Below are 20,106 nucleotides of genomic sequence, written 5' to 3' on the forward strand. Positions count from 1 at the left end.
AGCCCTTATTTTCTAGTGAGCATGCAAATAGAGTGGGAATTGTCTCCTGGCTGCTTTGGAAGTGACAGCTTTCAGCAGAAATGTTCAGACTTCATCCTTTAAATGTAGTATGCAGTTAAAGATTAAGAGCTAATCTTTCATTTCTAGTTGCTTTTGTTTTGCCAAGACTTTCTCAATTCATCAGTGACCTAATTTTTAAAAATACAGATATTGTGGCCCAGCCATGATCCAAGGCCCCAGGACAGGCTCACTTCATCCCCTAAGGACCTCCCCGTTTTCAAACCGTGAATGTGGAGAAGGAAAATTGCCCAAGTAACATGAATCTGAGATTAAGTCATATGGAAAACTGATCCTTTGAAATGGGCAGGGACCTTTCTACAGCATTTAGTGGGCTTTGGGATGGGCGTGTGGGACCACAAAGAGATTCTAAGTGTTTTTTCAACCTTTCCTTTCAGTTGTGGATGTGCAGCGGTGGGAGCACTTTACTGTGCCCCATAGGCAGTGGCATGGCTGAGCTTGCTCTCCCTGCACAGCTTTCGTGCATCCCTGTTGGACCACTTCATCATGTCCCCCGTCCCCCCCTCCAACTCTGCCCCCACTGGCATGGCCAAAACTAGACTAACTTTTTGTTTGTCTCAAGCCCTCGATTACATTTACAACCACAAATAGCTAATTTAGGGCATCGTTGCTGTTGGCAGCACTATTTTAGTTTGTATTCCTTTCTTCTGCTCTTTTGTGTTTTGTTTTCCTGAAGTATATGGGTTTGTCTTAATGTAACATCTCTGTGCAAACATATGCATCTGAGGAAGGCAAAAGAGATTTATTGCATTTTGGCTAATACAGAGGAAAGGGGAAATTGCCTACATAACAGGCGATTCAGTTTTAACTATGTCATTTCTCTCTTGTCTCCATAGTACTGAATACACAAATATAAAATATATAATCTACCTCCTCCTTCAAACATATCAACGTACAATTAAAACCCACAAAGCTTGACAACCTGTTGTCAAGTTGTTTAAGCAGTTGTTTCAGAATCTGACAGACAAACTTATAAACAAAACGTAGAGCACCAGATTGTGGGATGAGGCAGCATCATCACGTGGCTTCCTCAGTTATCTCAAAATTTGGAAAACAAAAAAGTAGAGGAATACTTTTTCTCCTTGAATAAATAACAGTTTAATTACATTATAGAAATAAAATATGATATGGTAGGAATACACTGGAAATCTTACAGAAATACTATTCTGCTACTGGTAGGTAAATGGTCAAAGCTACTTTTCATGACAATCTGAACAGTACTTGTGTACAAACTATTATACAGGTTGCTAATGAAAAATATTGCAGCAGTTGCAAGGATGTTACCAGCTGAAACAAACATCTAATGATACAATATTCTTCTAAGAGGAAGTAATAATGTTAGATTTACAGACAATAAAGAGTTATGTTCTCCACTTTGAAACACTGGAAATAAAAAGCTCAGGTAATCCAATTTCTTTACCTCATATTATCACAAGGAAAGATTTTTCCTTTCACTATAAAACAGCATCCCAAGAAACCCTGTAAACAGTTTATTCAAAGGTAGCATTTGAGATGTCACAGCAACTTCAACAATTGTCCTAATCTACAATTACAGACTTTTTAGGCCACTGCTTGTACAGATGACTTTTTTTATTTTTCACTTATTTACATACATTCGGCCCAATAACAGCAGGTAAAATGCGCTGTCTATCTCACAATAGACACACTAAAATTTTTATTGAAAGGCCAGTGCAAGTGGATAGTGATTGCACAGCATCGAGGAGATTATATTATACAAATATACAATTAGACTGTTGAGAATCTAACTCTGCACACATATGACATAGATGGTCTTCTCAGTAGATACGCAACACTTAGAGTTGGTACGTATATGTAACTGCAACTATTGTTGGTTGGTCGATGATGATGGTGTGGGTGGCCATGGAACACAAGTTATCGTTTGGCTGTGCTATCACTAAGTGAAGGTAGGCAACTGCAAACTGGGAATACCTAAAGCTGAAGTGTAAGTACAGCTTATCTTGGAATGGCAGATTTTTCTAATGAAAGAGTAGTTCTACTTAGTGTGCAACGTGTAGGGAAATTGTTGCCACCTCTTTAATAAATGGTTCCAAGTGAACTGACAGAGTTCCCAGAGCTTTAGAAAAACTCATTATGCAAATGAAGATACTGATGGCAGACAGTAACATTTCACAGGATGCTATTTCTTATTATATCAGTAAGCACCAAGTTAAGTGCCAAGACAGCCCCATTGTCCCATGATTTATCATGTAAAATTTAGAACTTGAATGCACAACGAAAGACCACGAAGTTTGCATTTAATTCACAAGAAGACAGTTTCAAAAATGGCTCTTAAAACACCTTTACACTTCACATGGGCTTTCCCTGCCTCCTCCAAGAGGACTGCTTTAGGACGGACTAGACCCAGACAGGAGAAAGATCTTTCAGAAGGAGGACTCGCACGTCCCCCGGGAATCCTCTGCAACCCGCCGGTTTTGGCTGACCGCCGCGGCCCCCTCGAGAGCGTGGTGCCCCATCCCACCACCCAGGTAAGCTGCAGGGGAGGGGGGTGGAGGAGGAAAGTACCCCTGCGTCCTCCAGCCCCTGCTCAGCACCTCGCCCCCCCGGATCTTTAAGATGTGCCACCCCTCGCTGAGCCTGACCTTGGAGCCGCTGACGGCCCCGCGGAGCCGCTTGTGCTACCGGCTGCTCTGGCCCGCGCTGAGGTATCATGAGAAACGCCATGGGGACACCACGGCGGCCGGAGACCCGGGGCTGCTGCCCCCCCGCCTCCCTGCGTACCCCCTGAGGACGGGCGGCAGGGCAGCGCGGATCTGGCTCCACTCGCCCGGTGCCACGGAGGGGGTCACCCCTCTCGCGGCAAAGCATCGGGCAGATAACGGGCTGAGCCGCCTTTGCAGCTGTTTTGGCAGAAATCAGCCAGAAGAAGGGTGAGGAAATGGCCCAAAAAAGCAAGGCAGCAGAGGAGAGGACCCCAGACCTTCTGATGTAGAACAGAATTACAGAATAGCCATGCCTCAAAGACTATCCAGTAACATGCTCCTTGTGAAAGTCCCAGGCTGTAGAAACAATCCCACCACGGAACAGTCACCATTTTCCTTCAAGAACTTCTTCCTCAAAGCTGATAGTGTCAAACCTCGTCATCTGTATTCTGGTTTCACAGTGAGACTCAACCTCATTTCAAGCAATCAGATTTGAATACTGATGGCTTTAAAACAGATTATCATTTATTTCTGGCTTTCTCTGTTTTCAGGAACACCATTGACAGCCACTGCAGTTGTCAGTGCGGGCTCATGCCACGCTCTGCCTCTTGTTCCTCTTACGCTCAAGTACAACTGAAAGGTTGCTTTCTCTAGCACGTGGATACACCTCTCAGAGTGGATGCGGATGTTCTTAATACGGTACTTTCATCAGTAATCAGTTGGAAGAACTCAATTTTAGAAACAGAATTTGTGTGCAAAGCGTGCAACAAGAAATACAGTTTACATTTGGTCATAGTGTCCTATCTTAGTTATGCTACCATGACTCACACTGATTAGTATACTTACACACACACACACACACGCACACACACACACATACACACACATAGATATTTATTTATATACACGCTCACACAATAAGAAAATGTCTAAGTCTGACAATATTTCCTCCTCTTTTAGTGAAGACGGGAGTTTGGCATCTCAGGCTCTGAATCTGCTTAAACCTGGGATACAGGAATGCGACACACTTCAAGTATACATTGACTGCACAGTGATAACATCGCACATTGAGTCTGACACATGCTGTCTTCAGTGGTCCAGCACCAGCACGTGGCTTCAAACCAGTTGCCTGTTAAAGGAGCCAATATCCAGGACCTTCGCTTTTCAGTGTTCGTGTTCACGCAACGCCCAAGAGCAGGGCGATAGTCTGTAAAACCATAAACGTCCTTCTGTATAAATGCAGTGGTATTTAAAAGTCTGAACCAATGCATTCCTCTCTTACTTTCCTCCTCTATTCCTTTGTTGCTGTTACGCTCGTATGCATGTGAAAGTATAAAGGTAGTGGGGAAATAATTTTAGTAGAACACAAAGCCTCTCCTCTAAGTCCACAGAAGACCACTAAAAGTGTAAAATTTCCAAAATAGCTCATAGGAATTCTTCAAATACAGTAAGTGTTTTCAATGGGGTTTACATATCACATTTCACATTACTTCCACGGAAGTCTACCTTATCACTTTGTTTAATCAGACAAATATCAATAACACAGAATAAAACAGCATACAATTCACAGGACACGACACGTTTTACAAAACCTCTAAAACTCAGCACTGCCGCTTTTGGAAAAAATCAAAAACTCTTATTACTTACAGACGTGAAATACACTTCACATTGAAATGAACAGCATGATTACAAGGCTTTTTTTCTTATTTCGTGGTATTGGTTTAGGATGCATTAGTTTTCAATTAGGTTTCACAATTTTTCTTCACAACCCCAAAAGGAACCGTTGCTAACCTGGTATTTTCTCTGTGCTCTTTCAGGAAACTTACTATTATTCAGTAAACACTTTTTGAGAAAAAAACTTTTGAAAATTTGAATCCCTAATTGTAAAACCTGAAGAACTGGCTGATGGTAATGCTCTTAACACAATCATTGCTCAGCTTACAATGACAAACCAAAAAAAATATTACAGGAGGGTACAAACACGTTAAGCCACGGGTTTGGTTTTCTCTGTTGTTATTTTTTTTTTTTTTTTTAAACTAACTCCTTTTCTCGCAATGCTGAGAAGTCTGTGACTTACAATGCTTCGGCAGTTGTGTCCGTGGAGACAGACATGGTAACTTTGGCAATCTTAACTGTGCTCTTAATGCAGCTCTCGGCAGCCCTGTGCACATTCCCCGCATTGTTGGCGTGTTTGTGCTGGCAGTCAGACTCCATGCTGTTGTCGAGGGGCTGCGCAGTTCCTTCGCAGGTGGGGAACATGCTGCGGAAGGCGTGTCGCAAGTCCTTGCTCCTCAGAGCGTAGATGATGGGATTCACTGTCGAATTCAGCAAACAGAGCATGCTACAGAAGGCAAAGACAGTCTTGATGAGCTTGTTCATTTTCCCAAAGACATCGTACACCATGATGGCGAGGAGAGGGCCCCAGCATATGATTAAAACGACTAGGATAAGGACCAAGGTTTTGGCTAACCTGATGTCCATTCGAGTTTGATCGGGCCTAGTGATCTGTACCTTACCATCCTCCGTAGACTGGATGATTATGCTTTTCTGTGTGCCCCGCTGAATCATGCGAACAGCGTGGCTGTGAGCCTTCCACAGTATGTACATGTAGGCATAGACAATGAACAGCAAGAGGATGCTGGTGACCCCGATCCAGAACATCAGGTATGTCTCATCGATGAGAGGGAATATGTCCGAACAAACAGAATTGAGCTTTTTGCAGTTCCAGCCGAGCAGAGGAAGAACAGCTATTACAATAGCGATGGTCCACATCACACAAAACGCTACGACAGCCTTTGGTCGGGTAACAATCCTTTTGTAAGCTAGTGGCCTGTGTATAGATATGTACCGGTCTATTGCCGTGAGGAAAAGGCTACCTACGGAGGCGGTGAAGGAGGCTGTAACTCCACCCAGTTTGAACAAGAAGACGTTGGGGCTGTCCTTCCGGTGGAAAACATGGAAATCCACAAAACTGTAGACAAAAATCACGCTGCCCAGGAGGTCGGCCACAGCCAGGCTGCCAATGAAATGGTAGGAGGGTCTACACCGGAGGCTTCGGGAGTGGAGGATGACGCACAGGACGAGGAGGTTCTCCAGGACCGTGAAGGTGCCCAGGGTGAGTGACAGCACGGCAATGGCCAGCTGCTGGCTGGGGTTCAGGATCATAAAGCACTCCATATCCATGAAGTTCTCCCCACACTGTATGTTCTCCTCATTATCCTTAAATGTGGACAGGGACTTGTTGTAAAACTCTGTGATGTTGACCTGATCGGAGGGAATAATGCTCAACAGGGGATCATCTCCCGCAGTCATTTTTTCTTGGAAAGGATCACCCCTGAAGGAAGAGAGGGGGAACTTCTGGGGGTAGTATCCCAGCTTGGATGCCATGTCGCCTTTCATGTCTTCGTACTGGATATCGTTGGAGCCCACGTAAAGGAGATCTGTCGTGATTGTTCGGAAAGTTGTATCTGCGAGGCCATCTAGGATTGACTTCATAACCCCAGTCTTGTTGGTTTCAGAAGGACTTGGGGGAGGGAAAAATGCATTGGAGGAAATCCTAGAAGGGGAAAAGATCAGACTTCATTAAGATAAACAGGGAGACAAACTCCACAAACAACTTAGTTTGACTGTGTCAAACAAAATCAACCTTTTGCTTGTATTCAGTGCAGGCCTAGCCTTTGCCACCTGTGGGAATCCGGGTGAGTCGAGCACTTAGAAAGAAATCACCTGGATTTCACTAAAACTGAGTTACACTAAGAAGCGACGTGAAAAACAGAGGCACAGGGAACTGAGTATTCCACAGGAAAGTAATTTTCATTTCTCATCAAAACCTTCTGAGCCACTCCACCAGAAAGGTATTTTTCTCTAGATCTGAACTTGGCTTCTGATTGCAAAGTACCTTGCTGACCAATATTCCTTTGGCTTGCTTCATTTAGATAATACCAAGGTGCCACTGCAAGAGCAGCATTAAACTGAATCATCACCTTCATTGCTTTTCTTTCAAAAGGCACCGAGGGTTTTGAAAACCTGACAACAGAGAGGGAACAGGGAAAGAGCCATGCACTCTTAAGTTTCACAGTTCACCCCGTATGCCTGTATATTCAGATTAGCCTGTTACAGCAATCTGAGGTCTACTAACATCCTGCATTTGTTATTGCAAATTTATTAGCAAGGTACTTCATCCACAAAAAAAGGGATCTAGATATAGCTTCATTACTCTAGTCCTTCCTTCTGCTAAGCAAACCAAGGTAAATGGGATGTTTGGGCTATATGGGGGAGGCGGGTTGTTACCCAGCCTTGTCCGCAGTTTCAGGAAAGGTGACCAGCACTGCTAAGTCAGCGAGTGCACCAGTGATCCGTTCTGCATAGATCAGAAGCCTCAATCAGGGCAGTTCACGCTTGCCTAGAAAAACATGGTGCCAAGTTTGGGTCAGAGTGCAGCTCTGGCCAAAACTCCAGGCAAAAGGGACCAGGAGCCACTGCTCCTGTGAGAAGCATGGAAATGTAACTCGTCCCACTGGGGACACCCTCAAAAATATTCTGTCCCCTCAGAAAGGGGGAGCCCAGCAGAAGGTCCTTGGGTACCCAGTGGTCTCTGAGTCCCATCATGCCCAGCCTTTGCTCATGGATGGTGATTAACTGCAGGCTGCAATTCCCGGTCAGGGTACCCTTGAGAGAGCACCCTCATCAGCATCTGAGCATCTTACATGCATCAACATGTAAGACAGGTCTTACAGCTCTTCTCATGCTGTGCTCTTTTATATAACTTTGCCCATGTAACATGTCTTGAATATGCTCTGAACATCTGCTTTAGGGCCCCCTTCCACTGCCAGAGTGGCTGAGAGTGGTCTGAATGTAAAGAAGACCCAGAATCACTGCTTTGGTGTGCTACAGCTATTCTGCATCTGCTATGGGACACCTTGAAGATTACATCAGCAACAGGAGCAAAACCAAGCTTCTTCATGCTTTGAGAATGGAGGAAATTGTTTGTGACACTCAGGAAATCCCAGATGCCACATATAGGCTTGTACTGACTTAACCTGTTCACTTTACACAACTCACAATAAATGGCCAGAAAGGCCACGAAGGATTATCTGCCAAAACCCAGAGTACTGATCACCCCAACTCCTAAAGAGGAAACTTGCACAGTAAGTACCACAGCTGTTTTCCCATAAAAACTGAAAGAAAGAAGAAAAGGGTTCCTCTCTAGAACAATACCAACACTTAAAAACAGAAGAAATCATGCGCATTTCCAAAACAAGCAGAGATCATTTGGCTGATGAGATATTTATACTGCACTTACACATAGCATCTGAACACTCACGACTTTTTCCACAGTTCTTTAAAGTTTTGCATTTGATTCAGCAGGTCTGGACACTGAGTATTAAAGGGAATATATGAACCTAGACATCCAGAAGACACTGCAACTCCAGTGCTGCAAACAAGGATGAGTACAAACAAGCCTTACCGGGATAGTCTAACACACAATACACACTGGCTGTGTCAGCTTTTGCAGACATCGTTTGCTCAGCAAATAACAACATAATTATTAGCGAGACAGACAGTATTAAGGAATTTAATTTTGAGGGTGTGAGCAGTCAGGGAAGGAAATGTGACTGAAGCACACATTAAAAATGAACAGCAATAATCCAATACATAAGGTGCTTTTCTTCCAGAAGGTGCTTTACAGCTGTTCCTAGGACAATTTACAGATGTTACATGTTGCAAAGATGACCCTGCTGACAGCTGACAAATCTGCTTTGGGTGAAGTCTGGCAACTTTAAACTTGGCATTGTAACACTAATTTAAAACCAGAAGTGACGAATGTGTTATTCATTTGAAAACTACCCAAAAAATATTAAATCAAGTAGTTCTAAAAACACGTAAAGATGGCTGTGGTATTCTCTGTTATTCCAGCTTATTTCTGACAGAAGAAAGACAATCATTTCAATGATTAAAGCCACAGCCCCATGTCAAGATGATGTTCGAGTAAAGCTTCAAAAATTGTATGCAACTGAGCACTTCTGCTAGACAGACAAACAAATTGTTAGGAGGTAGCTGGTTCCTGCCGGAGTCATGTAAGTATAGACTTCCTCAGAATAAGGTGCAAGCCGCCGTGCAACCCCTACCTTTGTTTGAAATACAAATGAAAGAACACAAATTCCTGTGTGCTCTTTTGAAGGTGGCAGTGAGTTATGTGACAATATCACTATGCATGCATATGCTATGCTAACAACACTGTTAATGGGATCAGGAGACGCAAGTCCTACTCTGAATTTCAATGATTTTTTTCCCTCTGTATTTTTACATTGAGATTATTACAGTAATTTCCACCTGATTTTCTCTGCAAAGAGAGTTTTGTTTGAGAGTACTTGGGAGTTCATTAGTGGTGTAGTTTAGGCTTTGGGGGATGCAGCTGACATTAATTTTGTTTTTGTTTGCTGCTGGGAATATCATAATTGGAAATTTCTAGCAGTATGCGTGCATGCACCTATTCAAGTAGCAGTTGATTTTTATTAAAGTTGCAATAAAACAGCCATTCGTCCATTCTGGAATTGCACTTTACTGAAATTTTGTTTATTTTAATTTAGATACTGGCTTGTCCCGGTATAAGCTACAATACTGAAAGGCACTGAAGCGATCAGCGAGGTTTTCCACAGCTGTCTAGTGAAAACAAGACCGGGCTTTTGGCACTGCAGTTGTCAGGAGAGTCCAGGTCACAGTCTGAGGTGTTGCACGATTTGACACAGACTGAAAAGCCAATGGCAGAACCAGCGGTCTAGTTCCTAGTCTTTTCGTTTGGTCAGGTGCACGTGCCAGTGCCGTACAAATTTTGGCTCTGAGCTCTTCTGTCCGAACCTGGAGTGACGAGCAGGCAACAGGACAGCCCACGCCACGTGGCCACACTGCTCTTTGCAGTTGGCTTCAAACCAACCCGACCCGATCCTGCTCAAGACCCATGACCATCTCTACATGAAATACCCTGGGAGCCTCTGTGGCTTCTCACAGCCTCCCTCGAGGACAAGGGTCCCCTGCACAGCTCTGTCCTCTCTGGACGGGCTGGGGAGATGGCCGTGTGCTGCAGCCAGGTCCCCTACGCCAAGGGCGGCAGCGAGGGAGTCAGCGGGCCTTTGAGTCCGCTCTTCCAACACAGCCTTGGAGTCTCCAAAGCTCTCCGCTTCATCCCTTCCTTAAATGAGCTCTACCACCTCACTCACTTTAAAACAGCTTTAAAAAGAACTGAAGCATTGATTAAAGATGAGGAAGAGCCCGCGCTGATGCCGGCACTCAAAATTTTCGATATATTTCCATGACTGCATGCAGCAATTCGCAGCAAGTAATGAATTATGATTACGGGTAAGGATTAAACAACGGATACAACATTTCAAGCATCTTTTATCTTGAAGACCAAAACCAGAAAACCCGTAGCTGAACACCATTTTAGACTTTTCTCCCATCAGCGGGCAGCTGTTGATGGGCACTGCCGGACCAGCTGTGCAAAGGGACTGCCACTAGATGGAGTGGCTTTTACAAACACACGGCTAAGCTGTCTGCAGAGACCTGCATTTAACCTCCTCCAGCCCTTTCTTCCAGCCTGCTTTACCGGGGTTCAAACACAGGAGGTGTTAAACATCGGTTGAAGACACAACTTTGTAAGGCTCTGCCCTCAAAGCAAAAGAACCAGTGAAGAGGTGAGGGGGCAAGTCTTAGCACTGCCCTCTGCTGTGTGGTTACATATAGCCTTAAAAAAGCTTGGATGCTATCTGAATATGAAGACCCCTTAGGTAAAATCTAAAATATGTGATACGTAAAAGGCTGCTAACTCGGCTCGGACAACACGGGGAATTATACCTCCCCTGGACTTCTCGTTGGTCCACAGGACCAGTTCACTCGAGGAACACAAGAATGCAACTTCATTAAAATGCTATTACCTACCTTCTCCTGTTGTTCTGGGGGAGAGGGAGGGCTGGAAAGTTTTTATTGTTGTCTAAAGAAAGGGAAGAATTTATTATCATATTCCAACCAGGATGATTGATAGAGCAATTTTAATAGCCTGAATAGAAATAGTGAATATTTGCGTTCTTCCTTGGAAAGTAATTATGAGCAATACAATGATGCTACCGATAACTGCAAAAATGTTGACGTGGCAAGAAAAGGAATCAAAACAACAAAGGGAAATCTGCAATCAAACCCTTCTAGCTTCTATTTTAGAAAATATTTTGATCTCTATGTCTATACATTTCTTCTACGATACCCACAGCTAATTAAGAACAGGCTAAAGGACAAGTAGGTATAATTGAAACATAGTTTTTGAATGCATAAAAATATGTAAATGCATTCTCTTTGCTTACACGTTATAAGGCTTGTAAGTCCTTCAGAGAAGAGCTTTATCTTCTAAGTTCGCATAGTGCCCAGTACACTGGGACTCCTACCAAACTGGCTCTGCAAAGTACTACCACAGGAGAAACAGCAGTAATTTATACTCCTGCGTAGTCAGCTGAGAGAAATGAGATCTACCATAGTAACTGTTGGCCTCCAGGAATTAGAACTGTCCTATAAAATGAAAATTTATATGGCTAATAATTACCTTATCCCATATGGCAATGAATGATACTGCTTCGAGGACAGAACAAGGTTTCTAAGCCTTGGAGAAAGAAATGTGCAGTCTGAGAAATGGCACTCAAAGGCTCGGGAACACCGAGCAAGGAAAAAACACATGTTGAAAAGAATGTGAAAGCAATGTTACCCCTATCCTATTTACTGTTTTACTACTCCATCTCCAACACTGTGCTACTCCTAGGCTATAAACAGCAAATACGCTGTCACTCCTAATTCAGGAAAACTTGCATTCACTTCCGTGGGAATTTTCTCTGCATGAGGGATCGGGAAGGACCACAGACACTAGGAGAGGAGCAAATGAGGGCTGCTGTCTTCCAGTTACAGCAAGGCACTACTGGCTATGGGGTAAACTAGGGCATGCAAGTACTGAACCAAATTTTGTTCTTATGTAACGTGATGATATCTTTGGCAAGTTGAACCTTAATTAGCAAGCAACAACAGCTACATGGTTATGTTAGTTAACGTACCATTTGCACGCTAGCAGGATAGGGGCTGAATTGTTCTAATTTGGGGGCAAACTGCCCCTATGTGACACCCGCCAGCATCCAGCAGCTGACAATCTGAACGGCAAAAACAAAACAAGGGGGAAAACAGAGCATTAATCAGTGACCGACAATGTTTTTAAAAGAAATAACATTATTTCCTCCCTCCAAAGTTTTGTTGGCGAGATGTGTGTACCAGTTTTACCACAGGTGACTTGCAGGCACAGAGAAAAAAGGCTGTGCCTTACCTCCCAAACAGCCGGGGCATATGCATCTGTCTAAGATCAGAGAGGTTCAAAAGCGAGGTTGAAGTCCTGGTTTGGTGCGGGTGAAGGACCCGAACTTTGCCCTCCTGCAAGCCAGGTGAGCGTGCTGGCAGCCTCTCTGTTCTGCCGCCCATCTCTAAACCGCTCCAGTTGTTCCACGTGGGATCATGAGTTAAACATCCAGAAATAAAGGCACTAACTGATATTCCAGCAGGCAGGGTGCACGCGTTGTGACTGAGAGGCTTAGATTGAAGCCCCTTCTCTGAATTAAGCAAACCAAGGATGTGTCTCCCACATCCCAGCCAGCTGCAGGGGGAAGAGCAGGGACAGCTGCCCCACCTGCCTGTGAAAAACCCCCAAAGCTCCTGAGTTCACTTGAAACCCCTCAGCTTGTGAAATACAGCGCCCCCCCCCCCCCCCCCCCCCCCCCATTTCCTACCAAGTCAGAGACAAGACGAAGTACTGAAGTCACAAACCAGCAAGGGGACCATCAGGGTCACGTTAATGGGAAACTACAGCTAGCTGGTCTGCCTGGCTTTCGGGAGAAAGGAGGGAAGGAGGAGGTGGCTATCTTAAAACAACACAGGATTTTAAGATCTTTCACAGTTTACTTTATACATCTTAATTTCATGTAAAGACAGAGTTTTGAGAGAGGATGAAGAGGCTTGCTGAAGTATGAAAGGCTCAGACGAAAGGGAAGCAGTGAAGCAAGAGTGACCTGGTATTTGCTTAAAATCAGCTCCAGTTTAGGGACCCATTTCCCAATAAAGCAGAAGGAACAGGTAATATGAAAAGTTCGATACAATGTTATGGTATTTACATTTTAAAGAAAATGGAAGAGAACTCATTAACCTGGTCAATTTTGAACTCTCAAACTTTTTCTTTTTCACAAAAGGGCTTATCTTGGATTTCAATATTCCAACAGAAATTGCTTCATTTCCAGCCTCTTTTCTAGTGATTCTCTGAAGCCAAAAGGTGCAGGAGCTTACTGCTGCTGAGCAGAACTGACATAAATGTTAAATGGAGACAGAGAAGCCCAGCCAGGTGCAAAAGAGATGGGGACTGAACAGTCAGTCTCCTGGAAGTACCTAGAAGAGACAGCAGCTTAGCACACAACGTGTAGTTGAAGGGAGAGAAGTCATTTGAAAGAGCAGAGCAGGACATAAAAGACCCAGGCTCCACTGGAGGCTAAACGCTAAAGGTCCCCAGAAGAATGTAACGTCTAGAGGATGAAACTGGGGAAAAACACATTGGGGGGGGGGAGAGATAACCACTCCCAGAAAACAGCTTTCATGTAATGGCCAGAGCAGAACAAAAAAGGGCACGAATTTTTTGCAGCAGAAAATATAAGTGAACTTTATTAAGGGATGAGAGACAGAAAGGTAGCAAAAACATCAGGCTCCAGGGAGAACTCTCATAAACTGCACAGAGTGCCTGTCTGCCTCCGCCCCCGCAACAAACTGTGGCGGTAACAAGTTTTAATCAAGGACTTTGTGAGATAGCAAGGTAGCAAGGAGATGCTGAGAGCAAAGGTAATGCGGGTTAAGTGATTGGTGTGAGGGGGATTGGGAGGAGAGAGGAGAGATAACTACTTTCCTCATACAGGGAATAGGACGTCTCCAGGTGAGATGGGAGCAAACTGGGGAAACGTAAGAGAGGAAGACCCAAGTGGAAGGAGCCACCGGGAGTTAGGCATTCAGATTTTAGGGAAAGAGAAGAATTGCCTTTGTAATCGGCATGGGGAAAGCAGATCAGGTGAAGGAGAAAACTCACGAGAGAAAACCTCCTTCCTCTTCTGAGCTATCCGAACTTCAGAGACACCTCCGTAAGCTGAAGGATATAGCTAGTGGGATTTTCAGATCTCACTGTAAAGAAAGAACAGACCCACTGTTCCGCAGGCAAGGACTTGCTCTTTTGAAAGTCCATTTCTGATGTGTATTCAAACAGCGAAGGAAGACGCACAGGCCTCCAAGAAGCCATCCCCGGTAAGGTCACAGAAAAGGACAGCGCTGTACGCGCTGGCACATGGGACTGAGCTGGGGACACTCAGGAGAGATCAGCTGAGCAAATCTGGCCAGGGACATGAATAAAAATCAAACTGCTTAAAGAAAATGAAGTACAGGATACAGCCCTCAGAGGTGGAAAGGAAGAGAAAGGGCTCAAATGCAGCCAGTGGGTGACCCATCCAGCAGGTAAACACACCAAAAGCAATGACTGAAAGCTAGTGCGCAGAAAGTCAGCAACACATTGCAAAGCAACATCCCTTCTACCTCAGTCCTCAGGAGTCTGCTTCTCCCGAAAATTGTTATTAGGCCAGTAAGTACTGGCAGTGCTCAGAAGCTAGGACAGAAAGGCTTTTGGTAAAGGCAATGTCCCACGCCATCAGCATTAGCAAAGGATGAAAATATGCACTCCAATTAAAAAATGTAAAACATTCTTTCATTTCTGGAGCTGTCTGGCCTTTCATAAAATTTAAATAAGCTCAGATAACTCTCTTCATAGCTACATTCAGAATATAATGATATTCAAATATACTGCCTTCACACACACAAACAACTTGTGAAATTATTTGCCAGCATATTAAGCCACTACACCAGATTGCTTGGCAATGGTGCGTGTCTTCGAAATATGCAGATGCTTTTCTTTTTTAAAAAAAGAAGAGAGGGAGACAAGAGGACAAGTGAGAAAGAATTACAGTAGAATCCGATATCCAAGTAGCCAGAACAAGAAATTGCGGAGAGACTCCAGACAAAATTACACCAGATTTTGAGAAACAGTTAAAAGATACCAAGGGATGAGTTATGACTTTTTCTTTGTGTGTGTGTGTGTATGTATATATTTCTATGCATAAACTCACAGATAGACATACACAAACACATACACATGCCTAGAGAAACAATTAAAGTCTCACAAACGCTGCAGTAGTGTTAGTCATGCGTAAACTCAAATTCCTGGTACCAGAGGACAAGAAGACGAGACAAGCTAGAAGTGTAGGTGCAGAAAATATAGGCAAGATGACTGCTGAGTATCTTTTTGAATTCCCTTATACACAGCCTTCCTGGGGAAAAGCAAGAATCTAAATCGAATACTTCTATCACCAAGATCCTGTAAAAATTATTTTGCATGTATATATACATATAGGTAACCTATATACACGCTCCAAACCTATGCCACCTAATTTTCCAGGCATATGCATAGTCTGGACTCCAGTACTGCATTGTTTAAAGCAGAGAAAGAACTGACTAAAACCAGTGGTTTCTGAGAGCATGTTTCACATTCACCAAAAAGGGAAGGTGGGAGCCTGCTAAGCCCCTAAGCACAAACTTTTAAAGGTTTCCTAAAATGCAGAAATATGAAAATTACTCCAGTGAGGTCTGAAAGGGAACTGACAGTATTCCCTACAGAACTGCTCCTGCTCAGTACTTTGTAGTGAGTAAACACGCCTTTCTTAAGAATATACAACTGCCATAAAACAGGTTAACACAGGATGAGGTATTATTTGATACCATCTAGTCTCTATCTACAGAAACAAAACAACATCTGAAATGTGTAACACATCCAGTTTCACCAATAGTCCAGCCAAAAAGTAAGGAGTGACATTATACTAACACACACAGTAGTGAAGTATCTATTTTATCTGTAATTTGGATGTGGGTAGCTTGATCAAAAAAAGATGTTCCTACTGAAGAGAGGCAGAACCAGGCTTGGTGTATGCATCACCATAATGCCCCTGCATGAGGCACAAATGGCAGAATAAAACGTGCTCCAACCTTATGTTGCAAACCCAATCATTTTTCATGGGCAACAATGGCACCTTCGGGAAAAAGAAAAAAAAAAAGTTCTTTCTAACGAGAAATTGATTTATAAGTCATTATAACCATTTCAAAAGGACAGGTCGTGGCTGGTTTCAGCAATCATTAACAAAGCCCTGCACTTTCAACAAGCCTGAGTTCTGGGGAGGAAATTCTTATCCCACCGACAGCGATCGGATGTGCACTTTTTGCAGCAGTACAGCGTCAGTCTAGAAATGGAGATGTAAAGAGCAGTACTGAGAAGACAGGTTGTCACATTTTTAAGTTTGCATTAACAACAAATGCTGTTGCTGTCTATTCTGGCACATTTGCAAGCTTGCTTTTAAGTACGAGGGGCTGGCATGCATTTCCACTATAGATAGGAAAACAAGAGCAGCCTTGTTATGATTAAAAGGGTCTATTTCCCTCTGCCTTCTGTCTTCTGTGTCCATCTGCACAGCTGCTTTGAACTTGGCCAAATCCCAGTGTTAGGGTCGTCCGCAGTACATATTTTAAATCAGCAGCAGACTGTGCAAATTTGCTGCTAGAGAAGAGAAAAATCTCCAAATTCTCACTTACGTGGTTGATGCGTGGTTTTGTAGAGCATTCATCATTATACACAGCCTAAACTATTTGGGAAATTGCAGTGAAACATACCTAAAATCATTTACTGTTTCAGGAGGAGACTCGGATAAAGCCAATATAGACATCTGCGAAGAAACGGAAGAGCAATCACCGTCGAGAAAAATTAATTCTGTGGATGCCTAGGTAGCCGATAGCATGACTAGTAAGAGGTCACAAAGTTTGCTTCAGAGAAGTTGCAGTAATTTCTCTTAAAATGTGCAGAAGTAGAGAAACTAGGTGAGTAGAAGACAGCGCATGAGACCTGCAGAACCAGGAATGGCGATGTATTTGTAAAATTACTGGGCAATACTAAGTGGTTACACGGGTTTGGGTTCTCCGTTGCCTCTTAATCTCCTCACCTACTACTCAATAGAAAGGAAAGCCATCCCAGCTCTCCCTCTCTAGCGTGCAACACCTTCAGCACCAAAATTTGCAGCAGGATGACAGTCTGCAAGCATTTTGGGATGGCCACGTTAAAGGCTGAAAGTCAGAAATTACTTAAAAAAGAAAAAAAAAGTTATTTCATTTCTAAACTTCTGTTGCCCAATTAGAAACCTGTGAACAGAGAAAGGGAAAGAAAGGCTTGCATTGGCTAAGACCTGCCATTCCTTCAGCAGAGCATGAAAGCCCTTAATGGGGTCCTTTATGCAACTGAGCTAACATAATTCACCAAAGAACAACAGCCAGGATGAAAGGCGCCCACCGGCTCATCCTCACAATACTATAACCTGCTTCCACCTTCACCTTGAGTTTTATAGGTATTTTGATTTGACTACTGTGGGTTTAGGTGTTATCGAATGGTTGACGAGGTAAATTCAGAGCAAATAGTCGATTTCTTTACCTAGCCAACTTTTTTTTTCCCCCTGGCAATAGATGCCTGCTGGCTCAGTCAAACAGTTATTGCTTTTATCAATTCTGCTTTAAAATGTTTTTTTTTTTTTTAATGGTTCTGCCTCTCATTCCAAAGACCAACAGATAATAAAGCAAAGCTGTTCCTGACTGCTACAAAACTAATTTTAACCTCAAGCAAATCAGGAATTACACATCCATCCTCTAAACTGTTTAAAGATGTTACGTTCATTTCTTTTACGGCTGATTTAATAAACTCTGCCTGCATGATAAATATTCCTACTATAGTCACAGGGTTTTTTTCCTTTCTTGAGAAGGGAAAACCCGTGCTAGCAGTTGATATGAGGTGTAATCCGAAAAGAATTAAGCACACCCATGTAATTTCTGCAATGTTGTACATTTTGTTATTAAATTATCATATTAAATATCACTCGGATCCTTTGCATGATCTTGGTATATGTGAACAGCAGTGCCACCCCCAGCAGAGAATGCAATATTCCTTTAAGAAAAGGTGAACAATAACAATGAGAAAACAAGATGATACAGCTAAGGAACAAAAACAAAAACCCAAACATTACTACACCTTTAACAGGTTAAAAAAGCCACACCACGGTTTTTTTTTAAAAAAAAAACTTGCAGGTACTCAAGAAGGAGTATTTTGTTATCTGGCTTTATGTTATACATGTCCCTTTATCTTCGGAAAGAAGACAACATATGCCGAAACTGTTAATACAAACATTTGCTGCCATACAGAGAATAACACTGATGATAATTTCAGAGAAAGAAGGAAAACTATGGACTTCATCTTCTGACACCATTTTACTTAATCAAACTGAAATCACAGTAACGAGCTCTCTCCTACCAAAGGCTCGGTACATACCTCATCCAGGGGTGTTCTCAATGGAGATTTGCAGGCGTCTTTGAGACAAAAAGATGCCCATTTAAAATAAGCCCATCTGGTTACCCAGAATTATTTCTCAACAGCTGAAATTTCACATGACAAACACTGCGTGAAGTTTAAAAAGCTCACTCTTTTTCCGGCCGTTTTCCCCCCAGACCTCCGAATTTCAGACAAAAACAAACCAACCCACCAAAAACCCTACCGGGATATTCTGAAGATGCTGGATGCCTAAGTGACATCTAACGGAACATCGCTGTGCACACCGCCAAGGACCGCCTTTTATTTCGGTCACAGCCTCAACGGCAAGAGTTTCGGGAGGAAAAGCGCCCAGGGAAACCGGCCTGAACGCCACCCGCCCTCAATCCCCGCTGGGTTCGGACCAGAGGAGAAACCTCCGAGGTCAGAGAAGGTCCTGCGGGAACCCGGGCGGCTGCCGGCTCCGCGCACAGAAGAATAGACGCGTGTTCACCAGAACCGCCACCAGCCTCCCGCACCTCCCCACGGCAACCGGGGTCCCCCCGTCCTCCGGCCGGGCTCGCCAAAGCAAACCACGTACCTCGGGCCACCGGCTTTTTCTCCCGGGTGGCCGCGGGCCACCCTCCAACCGCCCCCCAACCGCCCGAGGCGGCGGCGGCGGCGCGGGGCCGTTGCCCGGGGCGGGGGCGAGATCCGCGCTCCTCCCCGGGGTCGTCGTCCGTCCGTCCGTCCGTCCGTCCCCGCAGCGCGAGGATCCCGGGGAGGGATGCTCCCGCAGGCGGCCGCCTCTCCGCCGTCGGGGCAGGCGGTGTCACCCCCCGCACCACCCCCCCCCCCCCCCCCACACACCCACGCCGCCAACAAACTTTGAGGGGGACGACGGCTAACCCGGCCCCCGGCCGGGGGGGCACCCGCCTCACCACCCACACCCCCCGCCCCCGTCCCTCCCAGCCCCGCGGCGTCCTTACCCTCCGCACGGCACCGGCCGCGTCCCCCGCCTGCTCCGGCCGCGCCGACCCCCGGCAGGGAGCGGGAGCGCCGCCCCGCCCGGGCACCCCGGCACTGGGGAGCGCCGAGGAGGCGGTGCCGGCGAGGGGAAGGAGGAGGTGAGAGACTTCTCCCCCCCCCCAACCCCCCGCCCCGGCTGCCTCCCCTTCTTGCCTTCCCTCCCCTCGGCGCCTCCTCTCCGACCACCGCTGCCCTCGCTCGCCGGGCTCAGGCGGCGTGCCGGGCTCCGCCGCCCCGCCGCCGCCGCCGCTCCATGTGCCGCCCACCCCCCCAGGCCGCCGCCGCCGCCCCCGGCCGCCCTCCTCCTCCTCCTCCTCCTCCTCCTCCTCCTCCTCCTCCTCCTCCGCCGCTGCCGCCGCCGCCTCGGCGCGGGGAGGCAGCGCGGGAGCCGCCGGGCGCCCGGCGCGGCTCCGGCACACGCCGCCACCGCGTCCCCCCCGCCTTCCGCCCCGCTCCGGTCCCATTTATGAAGCCCGGCTCCCATCACGTGTCAGTGTGCCTTTTGTCCAGGCCCTGGCAGCGCCGGGGAAAGACGGGCGGCGGCGGCCAAACTTCGCCCCGGGGGAGGGACGCGGGGACACGCGGGGGGGGGGGGGGGGACGGGGGACACGGACACCGCGGGGTGGGTGGAGGCGGGCGGCAGCGGAGATGCGGGCCCCGACCGCCCCGTCCGGGCCGTGCCCCGCGCCCCCGGCCGGCCGCCCGCCGTTCGCCCCGCGGTGGGGCCGGGGATGATTAATGGTGATTAGCCCCGTAATGCCGGCGCTCCGCCGCGGGGAACCGGGCCGGGGGGGGGGAAGGCGGCCCGCCGGGCCTCCAGCCAATGTGGAA

At 45.8% G+C, this 20,106-nt stretch overlaps 1 protein-coding gene across 11 annotated transcripts; it reads right to left on the reverse strand.

Moving 5' to 3' along the window:
- Nucleotides 1-799: 799 nt before the first annotated feature.
- CNR1 (cannabinoid receptor 1) lies at nucleotides 800-19,514 on the reverse strand. Of its 11 annotated transcripts, none has more exons than XM_069804834.1 (4): nucleotides 19,236-19,374; nucleotides 11,846-11,938; nucleotides 11,347-11,403; nucleotides 800-6,315 (listed from the first exon to the last, which is right to left on the reverse strand). In XM_069804834.1, the coding sequence occupies exon 4, from the start codon at nucleotides 6,252-6,254 to the stop codon at nucleotides 4,833-4,835; it is 1,422 nt and encodes a 473-aa protein (XP_069660935.1). In that variant the 5' UTR covers nucleotides 6,255-6,315; nucleotides 11,347-11,403; nucleotides 11,846-11,938; nucleotides 19,236-19,374; the 3' UTR covers nucleotides 800-4,832. The 11 variants fall into 11 exon arrangements, with proteins under 11 accessions (XP_069660935.1, XP_069660939.1, XP_069660938.1 ...); XM_069804838.1 differs by lacking the exon at nucleotides 19,236-19,374 and adding an exon at nucleotides 16,575-18,252; XM_069804837.1 differs by lacking the exon at nucleotides 19,236-19,374 and adding an exon at nucleotides 12,109-12,528.
- Nucleotides 19,515-20,106: the final 592 nt, after the last annotated feature.

Source organism: Haliaeetus albicilla, chromosome 17, assembly GCF_947461875.1.
Source record: "Haliaeetus albicilla chromosome 17, bHalAlb1.1, whole genome shotgun sequence".
Lineage (NCBI taxonomy): Eukaryota > Metazoa > Chordata > Aves > Accipitriformes > Accipitridae > Haliaeetus > Haliaeetus albicilla.